Raw genomic sequence first — 24,783 nt, 5'->3', positions numbered from 1 at the left:
TGGCGCCCTCTCTCGGTGAGTGGGTGAGAATTGGCATACTCCATTTTAGTTTTAAAATCAACATCAGAAAATGTTCAAAGTACATACAAATATCGAAACTATTTTAAAATGTGAAGCAATTCTTTGAATGTCAAAGGTTTGAAACCCAAAATTTTGCAGTTTTTTTCTAGTTACCTTTTGTCCGTTTCGTTTTTAAATTGGGCGTTTCGACTCAAACACCCCCTTTGTCAAAATGTAGTAATCCAAAATAAAACCGAGGTAAATTCAATTTCAAAATGGCGACCTTGTTGAAGATTCACCCTCTGCGAGAAACACAAAACTTTTGTTCAAAACCGATGACAGACTCAATGGATGACGCAGGTTAGTAAGTTATTCTGGAATCGAAACATATCGGATCGGAGTGGTGTCAAAATCAAAACAATAATATTGCTGCGGTATGATAAATGACCGCGAATAATTATAACGTTGTTTTCAACACAATTTTTTAAATTAAAAAATCATCATGTTTTGTCGAGTCCAACCTTGCTCTCTGCGCCTCTGCCTCTGGCTGGCTCTGCATCTGTATTAGCCCCACTTGTTGGCCACACAAGTGGGGCTACATCTGTATCTGTTGTGCCATAAGCGGAAATAATTTGTTTACTTAACCTTTTTTTTCCAGGGGGATTTAAAAAAATTAAACGTTTAAAACAAAAGTATAAAAAAAAACAGTAAACAATTAACATTTTAAAAAAAAGCAGGAAGTGAAAAAACAGCTCAGCCTCAGCTCAGGCAGGGTGGGCGCAGAAAAAAAATGCAAATATCAAAATTTAATAAAATTAGTACAGAGACCCAGTTACTGGGTCTGGATTTCACTAAATCAAAAAGCCTTTTTATATATTTTTTTGTTAGATTATAAATTTAGACTATATGAGTAAAAATATAAATTTTGTTTAAAAAAGAAGACAATTTGCTGTGTAACTGTAACTTGTTCATTGCGATAATCGTAACTCGGCTAACCGTTGGGAGGATATGGGTCACGATTATCGCAACCAAAAGTTGCGTTGCCCTGGTTCTAAGTATCACTCAATATTATCACATCACTGATTTCAGAAATCCCACTTCCACTTATGTGGCCAACTTTAGTCTTATTAACAAAAGTGGGGCTAGCTGTTTCAGTATTTTTCAAAATCATAATCATTTTCACAATCATAAACCCTCAATCTTCCCAACCCAGCGGTCTGCGACCATTGTAACATCCATCCTCCCAATGGTCTGCGATTACCGGGAGGATGGAGGGTTACAATATCGCAACTATACTCACTGTAAACAGGCCTGTTGTGTTGCTGCACATTTTATTTTTCAAATTAACTGCAGCAATTATTAACACTCAATCTGCCGCAGGTACGATGAATGGACCATTTCGAGCCACACAGCGATGGAACAGCATTATCAAACATCTACAAGACAGCGTAGACACAAAACCCCACAAGAACAAGGCAAAGCGTTACGAAGGATGCTTCACTGGAGCCAATGCTGTAGATGTCCTACTGCCATATTTACAGCAGAGTGGATTTGAGCGAGACATTTCCAGAGAAAATGCAGTCAAATTGTGTCAGGTATGTGCAGTTGAATCGCTGCAAAGAGCATGTTCCAGTCACTCAAGACTAAGTCTTACTTTGGATAATAATCTTTTGATTTGAAAATTTTACCCATACAAAATAACAGTGGATATGGTTGAGTGGAGACCAGACAACTCGTCTGTCGGACTTGGCCATCCGTCGAGTTGTCTCAAAGTCGAGTTGTCTGAACCGTTGAGTTGTCCTTTTTGTGAAACTTTCTTTCAACCATTTTCCTTTTTGTTTTTTGGAGGGAAATAAAGGGATGTTAAAGTGCACTGTGTTCAGTGACATAAGTTTTGTAGTTTAACCCTCCCGTCGAAATGTCTGAACTGTCGATTTGTCCGAACGGACGAGCTGTCCGACGGACGAGTTGTATGACATTCGGTTGAGTAATATACAAATAGTCAAACAGTATAGGAGGGTTAAACTACAAAACTTACGTCACTGAACACAGTGCACTTTATTTAAAACATCCCTTTATTTCCCCTAAAAAAACAAAAAGGAAAATGGTTGAAAGAAAGTTTCACAAAAAGGTACAAATTTACACTATAAATTTTTCTTTATAACATTTTCAATGAAAACATTCTTCAATTCAATATTGATGCTGCTAACATTGAGTTGTTTAAAAAAAAAAAAAAATAATGTATTTTAGGTTTCCCATTGATTGACTGATCATATCTTCAGTTTCCGTAACTGCACACAATTTTAACTTGTCCATAAATTTCATAACAAATTCCCAACAACAACTAATTTCTTTCAGTTACTACTGGAGCAGAGTATATTTGACGATGTTTTGTCTCAGTCTCAGCAATCCATAAACACTAAACCAGTCTTCCAGGACAACAATGCAAGCTACTACAGGTAATAACAGCAGGCCTGCAATTTGATATATGAGAGGACTAGGCCATTTTGGTTTTGCAAAGGGCCCTTCCATTCTATGAGAAAGTTTTGGAAGGGGCACCAAGACCAGGGTTACAGGCAGTGGCCTGTGTTTAATTCCAGGCCTGTCACAGGTCGACTTTAACAGTAATCCTAACCCTAGGACTTTAAGACTTTCACTGACTGTATATTAAAGGGCTGTGTCGACATGCTCAAAGCAGACCTGCGGCGTACATGGAATTATATTATGATTTCTCACCTAGTTAGCAGACTGCAAGTGCAGGCCCTCTCCTCTGTATCAAATCTGTGGAGAGCGCGCCTGTGATGTAACTGGGTGAGAGTTCACAATTCAATGTACAGCCACAGGCCTGCTGTGATAATGTATCAATGTGGTTGGAGGGCTTGGTTTTACCGTCTTCTATCGATAAACCTTTAATTCTTTGACTAAATTTAACTTCTGTACTGTTTTAAATAAGCTGGCACAAAAATGTTTAAAAGACACATCACATCAGCTTGCAAAATGTATGGATGGGATGGGAGGGTAAAGGGAGGGAGTAACTTTGTTTTTTAGTGAGGTCTTTAAAGGTGTCCATTGATTTACTAGAGATGACATAAATTCAGGGCAAGGTGTTGCAGTCCTTAATGGTGGATTGGGGGAAACTTGATTCACCAAATTTGATGACCCAGTAAAATGATTTAAAAAAACAATCTAAGTGAATGCTGATCAAGCAAGCCATGAATCCATCAACAAGGATTTGAGCGGATTCAGTGTGTCAGCTTTAATAATTTCAATAAAGAATTACATGTAGAGACTAAAACAAGATTTCAGACCAGGGACTGTATAGTTATTGTGAATTCTAAGACTCTTTCTTTAAAAACTCATGAACAGAATTGGGAGTGAACAGAGAGCTCGTAGCAATAGTCATTTCGACCATCAATTGTCACAGATGTCAAGAAGTCAAACAGAGAAAAGGTAACAAGTTTCACCCTACACTATAAGATTGCTTGCCCTTAAAGGCAGTGGACACTATTGGTAATTGTCAAAGAATAGCCTTCACAGTTGGTGTATCTCAACATATGCATAAAATAACTAACCTGTGAAAATTTGAGCTCAATCGGTCATCAAAATTGCGAGATAATAATGAAAGAAGAAAACACCCTTGTCACACGAAGTTGGGTGCGTTTAGATGGTTGATTTCGAGACCTCAAATTCTAAACTTGGGGTCGAGACCTCAAATTCGTTGAAAACTACTTCTTTCTCGAAAACTATGGCACTTCAGACGGAGCTGTTTCTCACAATGTTTTATACCAACAACCTATCCCCATTACTTGTCACCAAGAAAGGTTTTATGCTAATAATTATTTTAAGTAATTACCAATAGTGTCCACTGCCTTTAAGACACTAAGAAGCTTAACAAACTAAAACAATAGAATGCATAAATGATCACTGTGGAATATACCTAAAACTTTAAATCCCCATCTGGAACCAATTATGCAGAGCTCACTCTGCTGCATAACAAGAATTCCCCTCAATTCACTAGGCAAAAATAGTAGTCCCAGTCGATTACCTATCTCCCCTCACCAGGCAGTAGTTATTAAGCGCAATAGTTCTTTTCAGAACTAAGTAGTATTTTTAATTCCAAAATCTACTCCTAACTGAGGCTGTAGGAGCAAAAAATAGTCGGGCACTTTTTGGTATAAACAGGAGTTTGTATTTCTGAGTATTCTTAAATTGTTACGAGATGTTGGGATTGATTATGTTATGCAGATCGATTGACCATGACATCTTGAAAAGTTCTCCATTCGACAGAAGGAAGAAACTGAGGAGCAGTTTTGGTGTTGGCAAGTCAAAAATGGAACATCGGTAAGAATAAATTTCCGCCTTGGCTTTTCAGTTTCAGTAACATCGAAACCAGTGCAAGTTTTGTGCGAAAGTCAAGGTGGTTACACTGGCAATTCAGAAATAATAAAATTCATATGAATATGAATTCTGATGGATACTTATAAAGTAAAAATTATCTGAATATATTTTGTTTGTTAGTCTGAAGTAAAGATTTACACGTCTTTGACGTAACTTGTTTTTGTATTTAGATGTGATGAAAATGATGGTGCAACTGGTTTTGCCGGTTTGTTTGACCGCAAGAAAAGGAAGAGGGCAAGCTTCGGCCTTGGAAAACTCAAAACAGATGGATTACCTAGGTATGACCTTTTATTTTACAGTTTTGCTTTGATTAAAAAATGTTCTTGTTGAAAGATGCTATCCTACCATTTGAGTACAAAAACTCATAATTTTGAAACCAAAGTGCATAATTAATTTGTTTTGCTGACTACAACGACAACCCTATCACCAAGTAGTGTATCATTCTTTATCTGACGTCAATCTTACTTTTAACAGCAGACAATCTTCAGTACATATAACAACAATCCTTTGTCTATATTTTTTCCTTGTTCTCTTTCCTCGTCCCTATTGCAACAGAATGACTGAAGGAAACCCATCAGATACACCCCTTGAGAAAAAGAAGAGAAAACGAAACAGCTTTGGACTCGGAAAACTAAAACCAGAGGGGAGGTGAGCTAATTGATGTCATGCAAGACGTGGCAACACGAATAGTAATATCTTAAATGTTTGTGAGATATAACTAAATTTCCTTTCATGGGATGCATGTAAATAATCCAGTCCTCGGAACCGTAATAAATGGCAACTGGTCATCGAAAGATTTCCCTTTTATAGCAAACTGCAATGCAAAATGTATAAATTACTTCTAAAAAAATCATCTTTTGCTACTCAATGTTTACCATTATTGTACACAAAATTTAACCAGTCTTAATATTTACCTATGCAATAACTGCTGGACGAAATTGTTCCCTGCTGGGTATATTTGAATTGTTACAAATTTTGTTGTTTTACAATCTTCAGTTACAATATCAGTGGATCTCTTGAAAACATCCCTCGATCCGGAGACAAGCTAAGAGCAAGTTTCAGACTCTCAAGACAAAAATTTGAACCGAAGTAAGTTGAGTTCTGTTTGACTCTGATCCATTTAGCCATTAGGGAGTCGCAATCTCCCAAACCCTTTCCTGTTTCTTCATCTCCAAGTCACAGGGGCTCAGATTTTACCTCCGGGTGATTTTACTGTTGGGCCAGTAAGCGAAAGGCAGGACAAGTCTGGTGGTCTTGTAATTTTAAATTCAAAATTTTGTCTTAAAAGAATGAAGTTCAAGTGTTGAGCTCGAGTATCACAAACATCTTTCAATCCTGTAGAGTACCACCCTTAAAACAGAAGACATACAAAATTATCTTGGTGTAAACAGTTCAGATCATACAACTGGTTCTCGTTTTGATTTTAGTCTCTTTTCATTGTCTTGTAAATAAAATCCCAGTCAAGTAAAGATTCTAAGCTACAAATCCTGCAGTCTTCTGAATTTTGCCCACAAGTTCGAGCCCTGAAGTCAACTCTGTCCCTCATTGTTTTATATCATGCCTTCTTTTCCACAAAACATCAAACATCTTTTTATTTTCACTTAAGATGCGGAGATCTTGATTCTCAAGGATCCCTGCCAGAGCGTAAAAAGAGTCGTCGGAGTATCGGAAGTTTTCGACTTGGGAAGCGAACAGAAGTCAAGTCAGTAGTCACAAGAATTACTTTCATAAAAGAAAACCTGAGTCATATTTACAAAACTGGTTTAAATGCACAAGAGAGTTAATGGCCTGATGTTTCTAGTAGAGTCTTTCTCAAGGTTAAATGACAACACACATAAAAAGGTGTACTGGTGTAAAAGGAGCAATCAAATGGACAAAAATGAGAGGGAGGTAGAAAGCACACCAAAAAAGCAAGGAATGAACAATGAAGGAGATAAGGGGGTCCAGGGAAAGGGCTGGTTTAACAACAAGAGGTTGGAAACACAAAAGACAAAGTCAAAGGTGGGAAAAGGAAGAGAAAGTAATTAATTATTGAATGAGGCAGACTAAAAAGGGGATATCTCTTGGAAAAGGTGAAGGCAAAGACAAGTTGCTAGTCATTTCCTTCTTGGATGTTCAGACAATGGGGTTGAATGGTCTGGAGGCACCTTATCCACGGTTTCTCCTGCTTCAAAATACAGTTGATTTCATCAACATAACAAACAGCACTTGCCACAAAAAGAACCCTGAAAACCCTTTTTATGTTGAAATTAATTTTTGTTTTTAAAATCAGAAATAAGGACGTAGAGACGGCGAGTGTAACATCAGAATCCTCCCAAGTTGACACTAAATCAACAAGTAGCAGGAGCAGCGATGTGAATATTTACTGTGATAGGGCATCAGTTCGGTTGACTAGATCAAAGACGAGCAGTAGAGATGATATCGGTGAGTTTTGTTAGGAAATTGCAGGAACGGTAAAGTGTGGGGAAAACAAGTCAGATAGCAACGGAATCAAGTTAGAGATGAAAATTTGTGAACAGAATTCATTTAAAGAGCAATTATTTCAAAGGATATTTGAAAAATAAAACATCTCATTATAAGAGTAATTCATAATAATCAGGTGAGGTTTGTGGTAGCACCATGTGAAAAATCTTATTTGAGTTGGGTTGTACTGAAGCCAGAGATGTGACTAGTATCCGCTGTCAACAAGGATGAATTCAACATAAAATAATTGTTTGCTTTTTCTCAACAAGTAGACAACTGAATCCAACTGAAACTTTCATATGTGATTTTTATTATATCTTTCTTAATAAATCGGCATGTGGCTTGTAGTAGCACCACCTATGGGGAGGGTTGTTGAATGTTTTTAAATTTTATTATTTGTTTTTTGATGGTTTTTTATAATTGTTGTTTATTCAAAGATTTGAATCAGATCTGGAAGGAGTCTACAGTACAGAGGCTGTTGCAATTAGTGGACTTACCCCTTCTAGAGGACATTTTAAGCTGCACAGAAAAGTTTGAAGCTAGAAACGATATCGGAGAGAGTTTAGCGAATGGAAACACAATCAAAGATGACACCACGGGGTAAGTTACCAATCAAATTCTCTTTAATACTGCAGTCTTGTCATCAACTTGACAAAGTTCACTTCCCGAGAGCGACTTATTGCCCCCCACAGTATTAAGAAAAGTCACATTTCCTTAAGGTGATCCCTTGGCTGCCACTTCCGAGGTTGTATAAAAAACTTGGTGATCCCTGGCTAGCCTATGTGGCAGTTAACTGTTGTATGGCTTCTGACTGGCACCCCAAACAAAGATATTGACTAATAGGGAGACTGCCAACATAGGGCTGGATAGCTTAGTTGGTAGAGCTTTGATACAGTAATATGGAGTTCATTGGTTCAAGTCCTGCTCCAGTCAATTTGTCTAACCCAAATCATAACTGCTATGCGGCAGTTAACTGTTGTATTGCTTCTGACTGGCACCCCCGAACAAAGATATTGACTAATAGGGAGACTGCCAACATAGGGCTGGATAGCTTAGTTGGTAGTCAATTTGTTTAACCCAAATCATTATTCAAGAAACATAATAGATGTGTTTTATTTGATAATTTCCAGCAGTGATCCTTGGTTCTCGTCCGCCATTGCTTGTCTTCACTCACACCCAGAGGGCGCTTCAATAGCAGCCAGCTTCCTTAGTAGCACCAACAGCCAATCACAGTCCTCGGTTCATGCACGCAAATTACTCCTCTTCCAGACTCTGACCAATCACTACGCTGGGAGGAAACATCACTTGATCCCAGCTGATCTCCATGAGGTCTTGTCGGCCATCTTGGGTTCTCTCGCTCGAGGGAAGACAACGAGAGCCATTGAGTTGACACAGGTGATGATGTTGATTGTTGGGAAGAAGGAACGAGATGAACTGAAGAGGTTGCTGGGATTCATGAGTGCGGCAAGCACTAAGAATGCTGTGAAACTGAGCTATGAGGTATGCAGTCATGAAGATTACAAACCCTTTTATTTGATTACACATCCAACAGCAAAATTAGCGCCAAGAACATGATGAACAGGAAACCCCAAGGGGGAAAATCACGTAGAGACCGAAAACCAAATCCACATGCAAGGCTTCGGTCTGAGGTGGGATTGGAACCGGGGTCCACAGAGGTGAAAGACAGGGAAAGAATTCACTGAGCCAATCTGATCCCTAAAGATGATGACGTTTCACAAATTACGATATCATATGCATGCTGACACCACAGTGGATGATATCGACTGTTTTGACTGTAGGAGGGTTGGTTGTGTTCTGCGTAGATGCATTTACCATGTGGTATCATACTGCAGGCTGGCATAGTTTAAAAATTCAAAACCACAGTGGATGATATTGAATGGTCAAACAGTAGGATGGTTAATCTAAACTAAACTTAAAATTACAAATCTGTAACCTAAAATCAAAATATTTTATATTAAAACATATGCTTGATCCACGAGAAAGACAATCAAACAACAAAACCGATGTCAGATTATTCATTTTCAAAATCATTCAACCTTCCCCCATTCTTAATAGACGGACAACCGAATCACACTCATTACAACTTTTACATCGCTGATCATTCCAAGTCAAGTAGTGACCCCAGTCCAAGAGAAGAACTTGGTCTCCTTCATGGTGGATTGTAACGATAGAATCTTCAAGATTCCACAACTTGTTGAGGAGGCAGCAAAGATCAGAATAGCACGATTGAAGGCAGGACTCAAAGACATCAGTTTAGGTTGGTATTCCGACTCGTAGTGCCACAACAAATTCACAAAATATTTACATATTTTGTTAAACTATATATATATTTTTTTTTTTAAGTCGCCCAACACAAAGGCTACAAGAAAACAAGACAATTTAAAGAGAGAGAGAAGGTACTTTGTTCACATACCTCTTGAACTGGGATAGATTTGAAGATGATGTAATTACAGGGAAGTAGTTCCAAAGTGCAGCAGTACAAGGGAAAAAGCTAGCGGTTAGATCGCAGAACTTGCAATCACAAGGTTTAGGGTTTGAACTGATTTCACGACTAGAATAAGTATTGTCGTCTAGTTACTCAATCACAATTTCTTGATGTGTGCAATTCGTAATCATAGGCATTAAACCAATATTTGTATAATGAGAGAGATTGGCTGTTGCCAGCTTGGTGTTTATATCCCTTTGTGGGAGTTTGCCGAGTTCACTTGACGGGAAGATCATCTAATGCAGCAAACCAAAGTATATTTCCTCAAAACTTGATTTCGTCTTATTACAGAAACCTACTGCCAGAGGGTCACACCCCAGCAATACCAATTGCAGTGTACAACGGGTACAAATATAGCCCTACATGATCTGACCAATTCCATCATCGATGACATCAAGACATCCCTCAAGGATAAAAAACAACATCTTCAAGACATGAGGAAACATCATTTCACAGTGTACGATAAACACTTCTCTCATATGTTGTAGTCGCTTAGATTGGAGTCAGTGGTGTAACCAAAGGCCCCCTGCCCAACTTGAGATCGATTAAAACAAAATTACAAAAGAAGGGTTTGATAACAAGGCAAAGTATACCTTTGGTTTTTGGAATTATTCAATTATTTTAATCCCATGTAGATCTAGATATGTACAATAAAACTAACCCTTGAACAATTCATGTCAATAGAGTTTTTGAGGTATCGGGGGAAGAATAATCCAAAATTATGTTTTGCCACCACTTGCCCCTCCCCCCAAAAAAAAATAAAAATAAATGTCTGGTTACGCCACTGATTGGGAGTATAGTTTGACTATTGCTTGCCTTTGTAATTAATGACCCCATTCACTGTATTGGCCCACTTGCCCATAGGCAACCTCGATCCTCCACTATCCTCCTTTCTATGGTCACTCAACATGGAAATGTTTGCCCAAGTCAAGCAGGGCAATTTTTACAGGCACTGGGAGGCAACCAATTGCACTGCATGCGAACAGAACATGTTAGCAGCAATATAAGAGACATTCTTCTTGCTGTACCTCACTTCCCCAAATAAAATAATGAAAAAACTTATTGTGAATCAAGTTTCTCATCAGAGATTACCTAGAGCTGGTTGATTATGAATTTGTTGCGTGTAGAACACCAGACTCGAGCTTTGGTGTTTCTGATCAGCAGAGTGGGTTCGAGACCCGGTCTTGACACTTGTGTCCTTGACCAAGATTTAGAGCAATTTTCATTTTGGTCTATAGCCCTCAATCCCTGCAATCCGACAACATCCTTAAGAAGATTTGAGAGGGTAACAAACAATACACCCACACAGCTTCAGTCAAACCACATGCGATGATTAATTTCCGACCCAGTTCCGGCAATACAGGTAGTCCCATCATATACGCCATCATTACAGGCAACTATTACTGGGTTTTGACTTTGAGCTGCATCAAGTGTTCTCAATTTTCTACGCAGCAAAGTATTTCACACAGACCAATCAAGCAAGGACTTTGATCAAACTTCTGCATTTTGCACCAGGCATCATGTTGTTGTACATTCAAAACAAATTGATATTTGCCAGCAAAGATAACCGACTGCAAACTGTGGGATGTCACGTGTGAACAATCTATCATTACGATTTTTGCAACAACCACAGCGCGGTAAATCGATGACAAGCCTAAATAACTGTAATCGGCGGAAGTGCAGCCTCGTTAAACTGACGTGAATTATTGCTAGAAACCATTTTGGCTTCATCTATCACCAATGGACTTTGGTTGCACCTTTCCACTTGGCTAGACATGCATTCAACTGATTCATGATCCTCAAGGGTCATTTAAATCTAAGTCAAATGTCTTAAAGATGTTGTCAAACTAGAAAACAAAATAAAAAATTTCACTGTACCAAGCATTTTTATTAATGAAAAGTTGGTGGGCAAACCGTTTGAGTAGAAGTGACAAAAAATGCAAATACAAATTTGTAACTCTTAAAGGGCCCAATTTAATCAAGCTATTTGCAGAAAAGGGTGCTAAGTAGCAAGTACAGTTCCTGCTATATAGCAAACTCTAGTCAAAAACTTTTCTTTTTACTAGTGCAGACTTGTGTAATAGTTAGAAACAGTATAAAGGTAAATGTAAAGCTATGTAAACGTTTCTCAAACCACAGGAAACAATTTGATATTATGCGTTTATCAATTGATCAATTTGTAAAAAATATTCCCTAGACAATCTTTAGTCAAAGTTCAGCTGTTTATATATAGAATAAAAAAATTAAAAATGTAAATAATATTTTATCAATGCAGATTATTATTGAGCAAAGTAGCAATCAAAAGTCCCTGGTACACTAGCCTTAACTCAAGGCCTTTGAGGCTCTGGAAGGAATGTAGCCACAAAGTGCCTGGAACCAGAGACTACATGCCTGAGTGACAAAGCCCCGAGAGTCTTTTCCTACGTGTCAGGATTTTTTCTTTATGTTTTTCTTTATGTCCACTTTTTTGCTACCCTTCTGGTGTCGAAAATTTTGCAAACCAAGTATGCAATGTTGTCAGCCTTTATTTACCTCTTCAGCATTGTGATTGGTTAACCTTTCAACATTTTACATATTTGTATCAAAATTATGAATAAGTTACATTTGAATCTTTACAAGTCATGCAACCACGAAAACACGCACAATCAAGTTGGAAAAGGCTATGTGGCTTCACCAGTGGCGCGTGCACATATGTAGTCTCCGCTACACAGGTTTGGAGCCATGAAAGCCTTCATATAAGAGGACAATGTAGTAGATGCATGAACTGAATTTTGTAAAGTGTGTAATTAATATCTATTTACTAATTTGTGAATTCAAATAAATTGAATTGTAAATAGTAATTATGATAAAAGACTTAAGTGGGAGACTGTAGACTTGTTCTTTTTTATAACCCCCCCCCCCCCAAATAAGTGTATGTGTAAAAATTAAAAAATGCAAAACAACTGTAAGTTATATCTTTATAAAAATGAGAGTTGAGAGCCGATCCTAATTTCATAGGATGATAGCTCTGGTTATAAACGAATTTTGCGCTTCCGATCTCCATTCCCGCTTACATTTTGAAAAAATGTTCACATTTGTACATCTACATTTATATAGGATTAAAACAATCAGACAGTTCAAAGAAAAAAAAGAGTAAACTTTGCCTTAAAGCAGTCAGTTCATCTATGCTAAGCATATAAGCATTAAGTACATTTTTGCTTAGCGCAACACCATTACAAACTGTCTTGAGGTGAAGGAGTTAAAGACAGAGTAAAGAAAATGCTCTGTACAAAAACCATTCCACCTGTTATCAGATGAGCTGAATGTACTCGGTTTTGAAAATTAAATAAATAAACATACACAGTTCAATTTACCAAATGAATACTTTTTAATGCCAGAAAAAATGTACATACTGTTTGTCATGAATCACTTAATAAAAATACAAATTAGGATTATGAAGTACCTTGCATAGACGTCGCGATAGTTACAACCAAATGTTTTCCTTTACACAAAGTTTAGTCTTAAAAATAGCTGGCCATGTTGGACTGCAACAATGGTAATGGTACCGTATTGTGTACTAAGTGGACCAGCCTTCGTGTCTGCTTCCAAACTTTGACTTTTTCCAAACTTTGCCTTAGTCTCCGGGCTCCATTTGGTGTTATAAAGACACTGTACACTATTGGTAACTGTCAAAGACCAGTCTTCTCACTTGGTGTATCTCAACATAAAGCATAAAATAACAAACCTGTGAAAATCTGAGCTCAATTGGTCGTCAAGTTGCGAGATAATAATAAAAGAAAAAAACACCTTGTCACCCGAAGTTGTGTGCTTTCAGATGCTTGATTTCAAGACATCAAATTCTAAATCTGGGGTCTCGAAATCAAATTCGCAGAAAATTACTTCTTTCTCGAAAACTACGTCACTTCAGAGGGAGCTGTTTCTCACAATGTTTTATACTATCAACCTCTCCCCATTACTCATTACCAAGTAAGGTTTTATGCTAATAATTATTTTGAGTAATTACCAATAGTGTCCACTGCCTTTAAACACTGCACTAAATGTACACACCTCCAAAATGATGACGGAGCTCAAACCGAGGTTTTGGAAAAGACCCTTTATTTTTTTATAGTTAGTGAATATGTTGATGGGTTAAAACAATATCTTCATGTTGGTGCCAGGCATCGTACTGCCGCTGTTCACAACTCGCTGGATCCTTCCAACAGATGGTGATGTACTCTTTAGTGATTTGTTTTCATTACTGACCAACTAATATTTTATTAAAAATTGTTCTGTATAAAAATTGTATAAAAGTTTGGCTCAAATTGAAAGCCATGGCAAAATGATCCCCAACACTAGCCACATACTTTCCAAGTTGGCAACCATCGACCTAGGCAGCACCTTATTTCAGACAGTGCAATGTCGAATTATACTCCGTGGACAAACCCAAGCCCATCTGGCTTGGAAACTTGGGACCAAGCTGAGGCCTAGCCTGAATGAACATCTGATGCCTCACTTCAAAGCTCATGAATTACGCCAGATACCAGCCAGACCAGATCCTGACAAGTTAATCTTTGCCCTCACATTATTAAGTTTACTCAGGGATTTGCAGTCAATTCACATGCCCATGTACACAAACATGTATTACATAGTGAGTAAAACAACACTACATGATGTACACAACATTATGCACACAAACGCTGCATGCAGACGGTTGAAAGTGCAGCTGACACACTGCATCACCTCGAACAAATCATAACACAGATATGGAATGGTTACGTCACTGCACGTCTATCCAATGAAATCATTGTACCCAATGAAATCATTGGGCCGGTAAGATCAGGGGCTATCTTTCTTCTTGTGGATAAAGAGAGGGAACCAGTCTAGTAGCGACCAACCTGAGGCCTTACAACCATCATGGCCATATTTTACCTCCGGAGGGCTCTTCACATACAGGAACGCTTACAGTCAGGATCTTCTGAATGACAGTCACAACTCTTAAACTCCCTCAGACGTCAAATCTTTCCCAGCAGACACTGTGACCGTGTTCATTGTACTCCTCTCTTGTCACCATAAGTTTAGAGAAGTTTTTAGATTTGCTGAGTAATTTGCCGCCCTCCCATGCATCTGTGATTGGACTGGAATGAGATGATCAAACAATCGTTAGAAAGCTGTTTCAAAACTTTACTAGAAAGTTCTTTAATGTAAACAAATTATATGAATGGGGGCAACTTTATGGTTACAAACACAACATTGAATATGTGTATTAAAACCCTGGTTTTTCTAACCATAACTACAATATTAGTTTAATAAGTCACGAATTACATTCAGAAAACGATTTTGATCTCTTGGGTGTGTTAAACTCTAGTGAACAATGCAAAAATAAAGCAGCATAAACCTGGTAAAAACATACCAGGTTAAACCTGGGCAACATAATTAAGCCTGGTTAAAACAAAATGCTGCGAGGAAACTTTTAGTGATGTACACACAGTTGGCACCGTACTCCCACTGTGACACATCAGGAAATAAATACCATGTTCCACCAGCCCTCACTTATAGTTTGAAGAGACTTACTGATCTGGTTTAGTGACGCTGACTTCGTACTGAGCGGGTGCCATTGATCGTACATCACTTTCTACTCTCTCCTTAAAACCAGGGAACATTGCATTGCCGCCGGTTAGTAAGATGTTCTTAAACAGGTGCGGCCTCATGTCTGAAAAGCATTGTCAACAAAAGATAAATTATTATAAAAAATGAAAGTATATGTTCTTCTCCATATTGCCTGATTGGGTAAGACTTGAAGTTTGCACGGTGTTGAAAGTGGTAAATCATTTTTTTTAAATAATTTTGTTTCACGATTAATAATGCTCAACTTGACAAAATAATTAAAATGCAAAATTCAATAAGCCTATATACAAATATTCTAAAATTTAACAACATTTCTCAAAAACAGAAATAAAATGGCATAGAAAAATACAGTGTCAATACAATACACTAAGATTAAAAGAAGAAGAAAAAATCAATCAATCAAAAAAAAAGGAAAAGAAAACAGAAATTAACCATATTAGACTAAAAATTTCCCCTATCCCTTAAAAACAGAAACTAATACTATTATTATTATTATTGATATTATTTATTCGGCCATTTTACAAAGTACAATAACAATACATGTATTTTTTATCAAATTTTATTTATAGGAAGAAAAACAAATCAACATATTGAACAGAACTACATGTAGGCATACAGGCTACATAGCAACTAAACTAAAGCACTGGTCCTGAATGAAGATGACTGACATAAGGTTTGGATACAACAAGAAACATGTGAAGAATAATTGAGAGATGATGGTAGATTGGATAAGGCTAGTAATAGGGTGGGAGAGGGAACAGCAGGGAATTAGGGACAGAGACAACCCATTTCAAGCTGTCCAGGATTAACAAAAGAGTACTTAAACACTGTGACCCGAATGTCTGTCAAGCCAAAAATTACCATTCCCTTTGTACAAGACATTATTCAACTGAAATCCCCGAAAAGGATACTGTTTGGACAGTACCCGGAACATGGATAAGAAAGCGCCCTCTATGGACAGCCTACCTGCTGGGCAGTTATTAATGACGTGAACGATAGCCTCCGACAAGCCCTGTTCCTGTATACTGATATCAGACGGATGAAACAGGATTTCTGGAACGGCAAATCTTTCATTGTTCATTCGGACGGTCTGAAAAAGACAACAACAAATAACTCAATTAATTTGAGAACTTGATTCTCTACAGTTATGCAGAAGATGATAAAATAATGACAATATTTAAAGTAAACTGATCACAAAATGTCTCTGTCTGATCGAGTAAGGAATTCGCAGGAAACAGGTTGCAACAATGTCAACTTTGTGGCAATCTGTTTTAGGAATACCGTAGAGATACGCTAAGCAAATAGGCCTAGATGGGTACAGGAATCCTGATCAATATTCACTATTCTGACCCCTAGTGGGATTTGAACCAGGATTCACATAAATTAAACCAAAGGTAAAGAACAACCATGCAACCTGCAGGGCCAAATGACTTGGATTTATTATTATCATTAATCTGGTTTATGTATTAACTGCACTGGCAGCCAAGCAGGCAGAAAAGAACATTTACAAGTAAAAATAGTTCATATATGTAATTAAACAAATATTGTTTTTCGTTCAGTAAAAGAGTATTGCTTATCAACATTCTGCTATAAAGCACAAATGAGCAAGACACCAGTCACAGATGTTCATGTGACATTGTACTTTGTTTGGTCAACACACTCTGGTAAGAATAATTTAGATGTGCTTAGCTACTCTTTGTGCTTAAGCAGCTCTATGAATTTGGGCCCTTGTCCCAAGCAGTTAATTGTTAGAACGCAAAATCCTCATAGCGCTTTACAAACATAGACTAATAAAAATGGCAATAAGACATATAATTCAAAACAAGCCAGATAAACCATTGAAAAGACAGTAATAACAATTATAACTAATGAATAAAGATTTTAACGAGACAAGAATTAAAAAGTTAATACAAGACACAAACATATAACTGAACACTAGGGATAAACAATAAAACCACCTGCAGCCAAAACTGGCCAAGCAAATCATATGAAAATAGAGCAGTCAATCAAATATAAAACATTGGAGGTACACAATAAAAAGGAACAAGAAATGAGGGAGGGAGGGGTTATCAGCACATCATGTACTCAAGGATACTCAATATCTGGCAAACAAAGTAATCAATATTACAAACATAAAAATGGTAGGTACACAATAAACAGGCCTGTAGGTACATGAAAGCCACGAGGGTTATCAATTCTGTTGGTGCCCTTTTCACGTAGACTTCAAGACTAACAAATAAAAGTGCCCTTTGCAAAAGAAAAATGGCCATCTCCAGATGAAAATCCAGACCTGATTAAAAGAACATTAAAAGAAGGAGGGGAAAAGTTACCAGCATATGCACTCTCAGCCGAAGATCCTCAACATTTGGCCAATATAATAATCAGTATTTAAGATAAAAGTTGTCAATGTACAAAAAAGGAATAGTACAGCGATTAACTCTCACCTGTTCATGTGTCTTGACTTTGGTATTACTGTCTTTCAGGTAGCCTCTCTTGGTATGGGAGAAATCCGGCAAGATGTAATCCCTGACGATTGAGTTATCTCCGCCTCTCAATCTAAAACCAGTTAAACAATTTCATGTTTATAAACCAAAAGCTATTTAGTTTCAACTCTCAGTTAACAGACATTTATATTGTGCCCATTTACACAAACGAGTAACAAAATAATTAGACAATTAGATTATTTGTATTTTTATGTGAATTGCCAAATAAATAATAATAATAATAACAATGATTAAAAGCTAAACCTTGGTAAAAGCAAGGAAATACCACAATCCCCACACAAGACCCTTACAAGACTTTCCAGACAGTAGAAAGGCATTAGCATAAAGACAGCAGATACAACAGTAAAAATGCATTGACATAAAGACAGTAGATACAACAGTAAAAATGCATTGACATAAAGACAGTAGATACAACAGTAAAAATGCATTGACATAAAGACAGTAGATACAACAGTAAAAATGCATTGACATAAAGACAGTATATACATCAGTAAAAATGCATTGACATAAAGACAGTAGATACAACAGTAAAAATGCATTGATTTAAAGACAGTAGATACAACAGTAAAAATGCATTGACATAAAGACAGTAGATACAACAGTAAAAATGCATTGACATAAAGACAGTAGATACAACAGTAAAAATGCATTGACATAAAGACAGTAGATACAACAGTAAAAGTGCATTGACATAAAAATTTACATCAAGACAGTAGATACAAAAATGTACTTAGAAGAGGAACAATAAAAGCACACTTAGTAAAAAGTTTGTGGTTCAACATTTTAAGTACGAGATCTGTGAAAAATCCTCAACGAACACAATCAGAAAGAAAGTAATTTTTGTTCGCCACAACTCACTTTGCAGTCTTCATATCTCCATAAAAGTTCTGCGACACAAAGCATACGTCCTCCTTGACTTGATTCATAACATAAGTTTCATCCATAACGTGTAGTTGACGATATGAAATGATTTCCTTCAAGTGGTTGGTCAGAACCTTTCCACCGATGTTCATCCTTTGGAGAAAAAAATAATGCGTAAATAAACAGAATTAGCACAGACCTTTAACACAGCCTGCCACAAAACTATAGACGATCCAAAAGTGGTTAGGAAAAAAATTCAGATGGACTGCCGAATCTTTGCGTGAAAAGTTTGATTAACACTTATACATTTTGCCCACAACAAGATTGCCTCACACTATATCGAAGTTGGCTGCAGTCAAATTTGGCCCTAGCTTGTTTTTTGACACTACCTCTACAGCAGGTGATTCAATCCGCCAGAAATCGGCGGCTGGGTCTGGGTCCAGTGCCTTATTTTTTAATTTGGACCCTGCAATCCTGTTGAAACCTGTTAACAAGGGTGCTTGCAATGTGAGCAGAAACACTGGGGTTAACCCCTACACTTTCACTGTAGCTTGCAATCATGTTGAAACCTTTAAACAAGGGTGCTTGTATGGGAACCAGAAACACTGGGGTTAACCCCTACCCTTACACTGTAGCTTGCAAGCCTGAGGAAACCTGTTAACAATGGTGCTTGTATGGGAACCAGAAACACTGGGGTTAACCCCTACCCTTACACTGTAGCTTGCAAGCCTGAGGAAACCTGTTAACAAGGGTGCTTGTATGGGAACCAAAAACACTGGGGTTAACCCCTACCCTTACACTGTAGCTTGCAAGCCTGAGGAAACCTGTAAACAAGGGTGCTTGTATGGGAACCAGAAACACTGGGGTTAACCCCTACTCTTTCACTGTAGCTTGCAAGCCTGAGGAAACCTGTTAACAAGGGTGCTTGCTATGGGAACCAGAAACACTGGGGTTAACCCCTACCCTTACACTGTAGCTTGCAAGCCTGAGGAAACCTGTAAACAAGGGTGCTTGCAATGTGAGCAGAAACACTCGGGTTAACCCCTACACTTTCACAGAAAGTGTTCTAGGTTGTTTTACTTGCACTATAACCGTTTGTTATAAAATGCATATGGTTAGAAAGATGTTGTAAAAGTAGAACACAATGATCTACACAAATATGCCTCGAAATTGCGTGGTTTTCTTTTTACCTCGTCCAATAATACGGTCAGCCATTTATGGGAGTCAAAATTGTGACTCCCATAAATGGCCGACCGTGACGTAAAAAGAAAACCGTGCAATTTTGAGTGATACTTGTGTGGATCATTATATTCTACTTTTAAAACATTTTTCTAACCATATGCATTTCATAACAAACGGTTTCAAACGCTTTTTATAGACCAACTCGTCCGATCCAAGGCAACGTGTTCCTTAAATGTCCCAACCGAGGGACAAAGCAATTGTGGTTAAGTATCTTAAGGGCATTACCACCACGACAGAGACTTGAACCCACACTCTGCTGATCAGAAACACTACACCTTGAGTCCGTGCTCTGAACTGCTTAGCCGCAACATATCACAGGGAAATCAATCTTAGTGGGGTATCAAGCAGCAATTTACCTTCTTATTGCACTGCCAACTTTCTTGCCGTTGTAGTATGGGGCTAAGTGAGTGAAGGAGTAGCCACTGTCAACAAGAAGACAACACAGTTCTTCAGGTTTATCCTGCCGGTTCTTATAAGCGCTTAGAGTACCAGCTGTGAAAGGAAAAAAGGTGCTTTGTTAGACTCGTAAGTTATATTATTTGGTATTACCATTACATTGATGTGTGTAAGCACTGTATTCTCAGTATTTTGACATGATGGTGATGATTTTCTTTATATTATCATTTAATTTTGTTATTACGATTTGAACCATCGACTAAGCTTGGGCGATACCACGATATAATTGAATATCGCGATACTAATTTGGTAACGATTTCGATATCGGATCGCTTTGGTTTAAATCGAAATATCGATATATCACGAAATATCGATATATCGCGATATATCGATCGCGATATCGATTAAGTATCGCAATATGGCGATGTATTTCCTAGCTGAGACATCTTGCCCCCCATAGGTTTGGAGTAAAACCAGAAGAATAGGTCATTAGAACACCCAAGTTTACAATACAACAAGGAAAGTGCCAGTCAGGGGAGTATATTTCGGGGTTTTTGTGGGGGGAAGGGAGGGCAAGGAGAGGTTGAGATTTACCATTTGTTCTGAGAATAGCTTTAAAGTTATACTCTTCAAAGAAGATCTCATTCAGGGCTTCTTGGATGGATGAGAAATCAAAGTACGGCTCGGCAAACACCACATTGGTTTCCTCACACTCCAGGTTCAAAGCATCTTTGCCGAATGTGTGCTCCCAAACTTGACGCTGAACGTCCCAGTTGACTAAATAGCCCTGAAAAAAATATATCAAAATCAGTTCACTTTAGGGTTAAATTTATAAGTGTACATGTATATAAACTAGTTACAACAAAAGTAGACATTATATATGGTCAAAAAAGTGTTGTAGTTGGTACACCGGCCTACAACAAAAATTACGCTGGTGGAATTTTTCGCAAGGAACATTGTGAAACGATCTGTTGTTTATTGTCCGACGTTCCTTGCTAATAAAGGAGTGTCACCATGCAAATGTTTGCGATACTGTTTAAAAAAGTGTGTCACGCGAACAATCTGAACTGGAACGCACTGTGTTTAAAAAATGTAAGCGAAACATCATTATTTTTCTGGTAGTAGTAATGATTAAAAAAGAAAATTTGATTGTTCAGTGGTAAGCAGCCAGTTTCCTAAATGTTGTTCAGTGGTAAGCAGCCAGTTTCCTAAATGTGATGATCTTGGTACTCTAGGTCAGCTGCTCAAATTGTTCTGACAATCCTTTTGTTAAATACTTTGATAAGATGGTCTTGGGTCGTCCATGAGTGTCAGGGTAATCATGTCTCCTTGAGTTTGTGTTTATGTACCTTTTATTGTCAATATAATGTATTTTTATCTTCTCCACTTTTAGAGGTTTTGTTGTTACAAAAAAAAAAAAAAAAAAAAAAGTAAATATATTTGTACTCTTGTCGCATGGGGTAATGGTAAAACCAATAACTGGTGTTGTGTGAAAACTCTGCAGAGTGACATAAGAAGTAAAGATCCGCGCTTGTAAAACTTATTATAACAAGGAATCTTGGTTTTGGGGGATCAAGTAAAAAGGGCTCCAGTGGGGCTTGGTGTGAACTTCATTCCAGAGTGATATTCCGGAGCCCAGACCTTATATGGTTTTTAATTTTACCTTCTGGAAGGGTAAGACGTAAAATATACCAGACAGATCTTTGCAGTCATCAATTTGTGATCCAATGTACTGCTTCCGCCTTTCATTCTTAGCTTTCATGATGCAATTTGGAACCAACCTGTCCAAGGGAAAAACAAATTGTGTAATGTAAAATAAACATTTTTATTTATTCTAGATGGGGTTGTTAATTTTTACCTAAATATGAAATTGAACATGTGACTGCTTTTCAACTGCTTTAGGCCCGGTTCATAGGACTACTTCGAGTGAATGTTGTTTAGAAATTTGACGCCACAAATTTGCACTGAATAATTTGCAACAGTTGACTTGTGCTCACTTCCTGCGAAACATTCGCTGCAAAAACAGCCCTGTGACATTCAAATTCGCTTCGGAAGTAAGAACCGGCTCAACTGTTTCCATCGATTCCACCTTGAACTATGAGTAGACCTGTAAAGGAGAAGATATCCCAACACACTTTCCATGGTCGAATAGGATATAAAATAGAAAACCAGTCTTGAAAGTGAGTCTAGGCCTGAAATTACACGCAGGTCTGGTTGCCCCTGGTCTTGGCCTTGGTGCCCCTTCAAAAGTTTCCAACTGATTTTTCCAATGGAAGACAGCTCAATTAGGAAATTTTATAACTGATGAATGCACACACGCAACACTGAAGATTGAAAACATGTTATTGCTAAGAAGCTCAACAACAAAAAACATTTAAAACTAAGTTGGTTGAAAAGAGTTTAAATATTTGTTGGTACATTTCACTTAAGACTTCCTTGCGGTTTACTTTAATATTGGCACACCACTACAAAAGGAAAAATACTAAAAAATATGTTTAATTTAAACACATTTATCTTAACTTTGTAATATTTAGTAAAACACATTACTGCCAATCGATTGGAATCGCACGGAACATATTTCACATGATTTGTCAAATTGCTGCTGCTGGCATATGTATGATGGAAATCTGTCCCTGGAGATAGCTCTCAGATATTTATGCACCCTGCCTCCAATTTTGCATGTTTGACCTTGCCTGCAAGCCTACACCGGGCAGACTGACTCTTCCACCCCATCGCCAGCGGACTCCCCCATCCCACTCCCCAGCAGGCATGCCAGTAGACGCCCTTTATGCGTGCCATTGATAACTTTCCGTATGGCTGGCGCCACCACTTTTTCACTAATTTTTACAAAAAGGGATATCTCATTGAGGTAAATTAGATATTATATTATTTCATATCGAATGAAAAAGTGGTGGCGTCATACGGAAACTATTCCCGTGCCATTGCCAACAAGTCAGTAAAGTCTGTACGCCATTGATGGTCCCCGGCCTGTGCTGAGGCCCCTGGCCTGACAATCATCTAAGTTCTGTAATAAACTCCTATGGTGTGGCTATCCCGTCTCAACTCTCAGCTGAGTTGTCCAACTCCAAACCGTTGAGTTTTCTCAACCGTCGAGTTATCCGAAATGGTCCGACGGATGAGTTGACATGACATGCATGATCCCTGTGTTCTTGCTTTATGATGGTTTTATGTTATAATAGCAGTGAATAGTACACGAACGATGAGGGCAGCATGATCGAACCACATGCCTTCTTGCACCACTCTTACTTAGGAATGTCAGACAACTCGTCCGTCGGACAACTCGTCCGTTCGGACAACTCGACGGTTCAGACAACTCGACTTTGAGACAACTCGACGGATGGCCAAGACAAGTCGACGGTTGAGCGGCCGACCTCCGTTACTGTCATGTTTACACAAACTTTTCTGTATAATTCCTGCGATTCTATTATTTATCAGTTATTATTTATCACAAGAAAGTGTGGTGTCCCAGTGAAGCCATACTTGCATATAAATATATATTAGTGACTATCTCGAGACTTTGTGAAAAAACAGACTATGATCTCTAGTGTATAGCCAGCCAGTTAGCAGTTGTCTTCAATTTATTTAATATAACAGGTTTTTAAAAAAACAATTTAAACATTAAATAATTAAAACATTATAATACAGCTCTATTTAGAAGATTTACTGTTATTTACTTTATTACCAACGACAATAACAACTCGATCAGACATGTATGGTACAAAAATAATGAAAATGCGGGGTCATGGTAAAAAAACATCAACAAAAAACGCATCAATAATCTGTTTGCCCGGATATTAAACCCACCCACTATAACCCCACCCCCGGGGCCGGAACGCCCGTGCATCATTGCCAAGTCACTAGTCAGTACATCCCTCCACCCCAGGCCGCTATTTACCCCTCCCGCGCCCCGCGCTGAGCCCCCGTCACGGCCATCCGTCAACTTGTCTTGACCCCAAAGTCGAGTTGTCTGACGGTTGAATAAATCATCCGTCGAGTTGTCCCAACCGTCGAGTTGTCTGAACCGTCGAGTTGTCCGAACGGACGAGCTGTCCGACGGACGAGTTGTCTGGTCTCCTTACTAAGTTAGAGTAGACCCAATGAATTTCAAGGACTGTTTTTAAGCTCGGGTGAACAAATTTGCCAAAAATAAGTCATTCAAATGATTCTTTATTACAACACAAACAAGTTCAATGCAAAAACGAAATAATTTACCTTGGCTTTTCGTCAGAATTCAGGCCAATCTTGACCTGATAAGCGCCATTGTCGATGACTATGGTCGTCGCCATTTTGGCTTTAATGACAGTGCCGTAGAGGGCGCTCTTTGTCTTGCGCGGCATGCAAACTAAATTCTCCCCGCCGAAAAATGATAAACACACACTTAGACAACTATCTCGTAACACTCAGGCAAAATATCGTTGCAAACCTGGGAAGATTTCCATAAAAACATGATTTTCACAAGAAACCTTTACTATGTTGTTTTTTATTTTAATTGAAATTATGTTTTTTTCGGGCCTGAATGGGGAAAGCACGTTTAGCAAAGATCCTCACTAGGGTATTTTCAAAACGGCAAACTGAATGCCAGGCATTTCGGGAGCCCGAATTGGGGAAATCATGCGTTTTACAAAGATCCTATTGTGTGTACTTTCAAAACGGATTTCTGTTTTTGGGGGGGCGGGGGGGGGGGATGGATGGTGCCTGAATAGGACAGCGTGCATTTCACAAAGATCCCCATCCAGTCATTTTCGTTACAACACACTGGAGTTAATACTCAACAATGTCCTCCACTAC

General features: G+C 38.1%; 2 protein-coding genes across 3 annotated transcripts; one reads left to right on the top strand and one right to left on the bottom strand.

Annotated features, from left to right (window-relative positions):
• Positions 1-275: 275 nt before the first annotated feature.
• On the top strand, positions 276-12,248 carry LOC117291094 (DEP domain-containing protein 7-like). Of its 2 annotated transcripts, none has more exons than XM_033772623.1 (14): positions 276-360; positions 1,381-1,595; positions 2,359-2,459; positions 3,367-3,450; positions 4,246-4,341; positions 4,569-4,676; positions 4,954-5,046; positions 5,395-5,487; positions 6,005-6,100; positions 6,671-6,822; positions 7,299-7,461; positions 7,995-8,361; positions 8,938-9,139; positions 9,659-12,248. In XM_033772623.1, the coding sequence occupies exons 1-14, from the start codon at positions 276-278 to the stop codon at positions 9,853-9,855; spliced, it is 2,052 nt and encodes a 683-aa protein (XP_033628514.1). In that variant the 3' UTR covers positions 9,856-12,248. The 2 variants fall into 2 exon arrangements, with proteins under 2 accessions (XP_033628514.1, XP_033628513.1); XM_033772622.1 differs by having other exon boundaries at positions 7,992-8,361.
• A 1,074-nt stretch (positions 12,249-13,322) lies between these two features.
• Positions 13,323-24,281, bottom strand: LOC117291952 (actin-related protein 6-like). Its single transcript, XM_033773973.1, has 9 exons — positions 24,208-24,281; positions 21,638-21,755; positions 20,569-20,761; positions 19,935-20,070; positions 18,334-18,489; positions 17,416-17,527; positions 15,938-16,061; positions 14,918-15,056; positions 13,323-14,481 (listed from the first exon to the last, which is right to left on the bottom strand). The coding sequence occupies exons 1-9, from the start codon at positions 24,279-24,281 to the stop codon at positions 14,352-14,354; spliced, it is 1,182 nt and encodes a 393-aa protein (XP_033629864.1). The 3' UTR covers positions 13,323-14,351.
• Between the last annotated feature and the right edge of the window lie 502 nt (positions 24,282-24,783).

The sequence above is a fragment of the Asterias rubens genome, chromosome 6, assembly GCF_902459465.1.
Source record: "Asterias rubens chromosome 6, eAstRub1.3, whole genome shotgun sequence".
Taxonomy (NCBI): domain Eukaryota; kingdom Metazoa; phylum Echinodermata; class Asteroidea; order Forcipulatida; family Asteriidae; genus Asterias; species Asterias rubens.
Note: the sequence above shows the minus strand (reverse complement) of the source record. Positions and strands in the feature narration are given on the sequence as shown.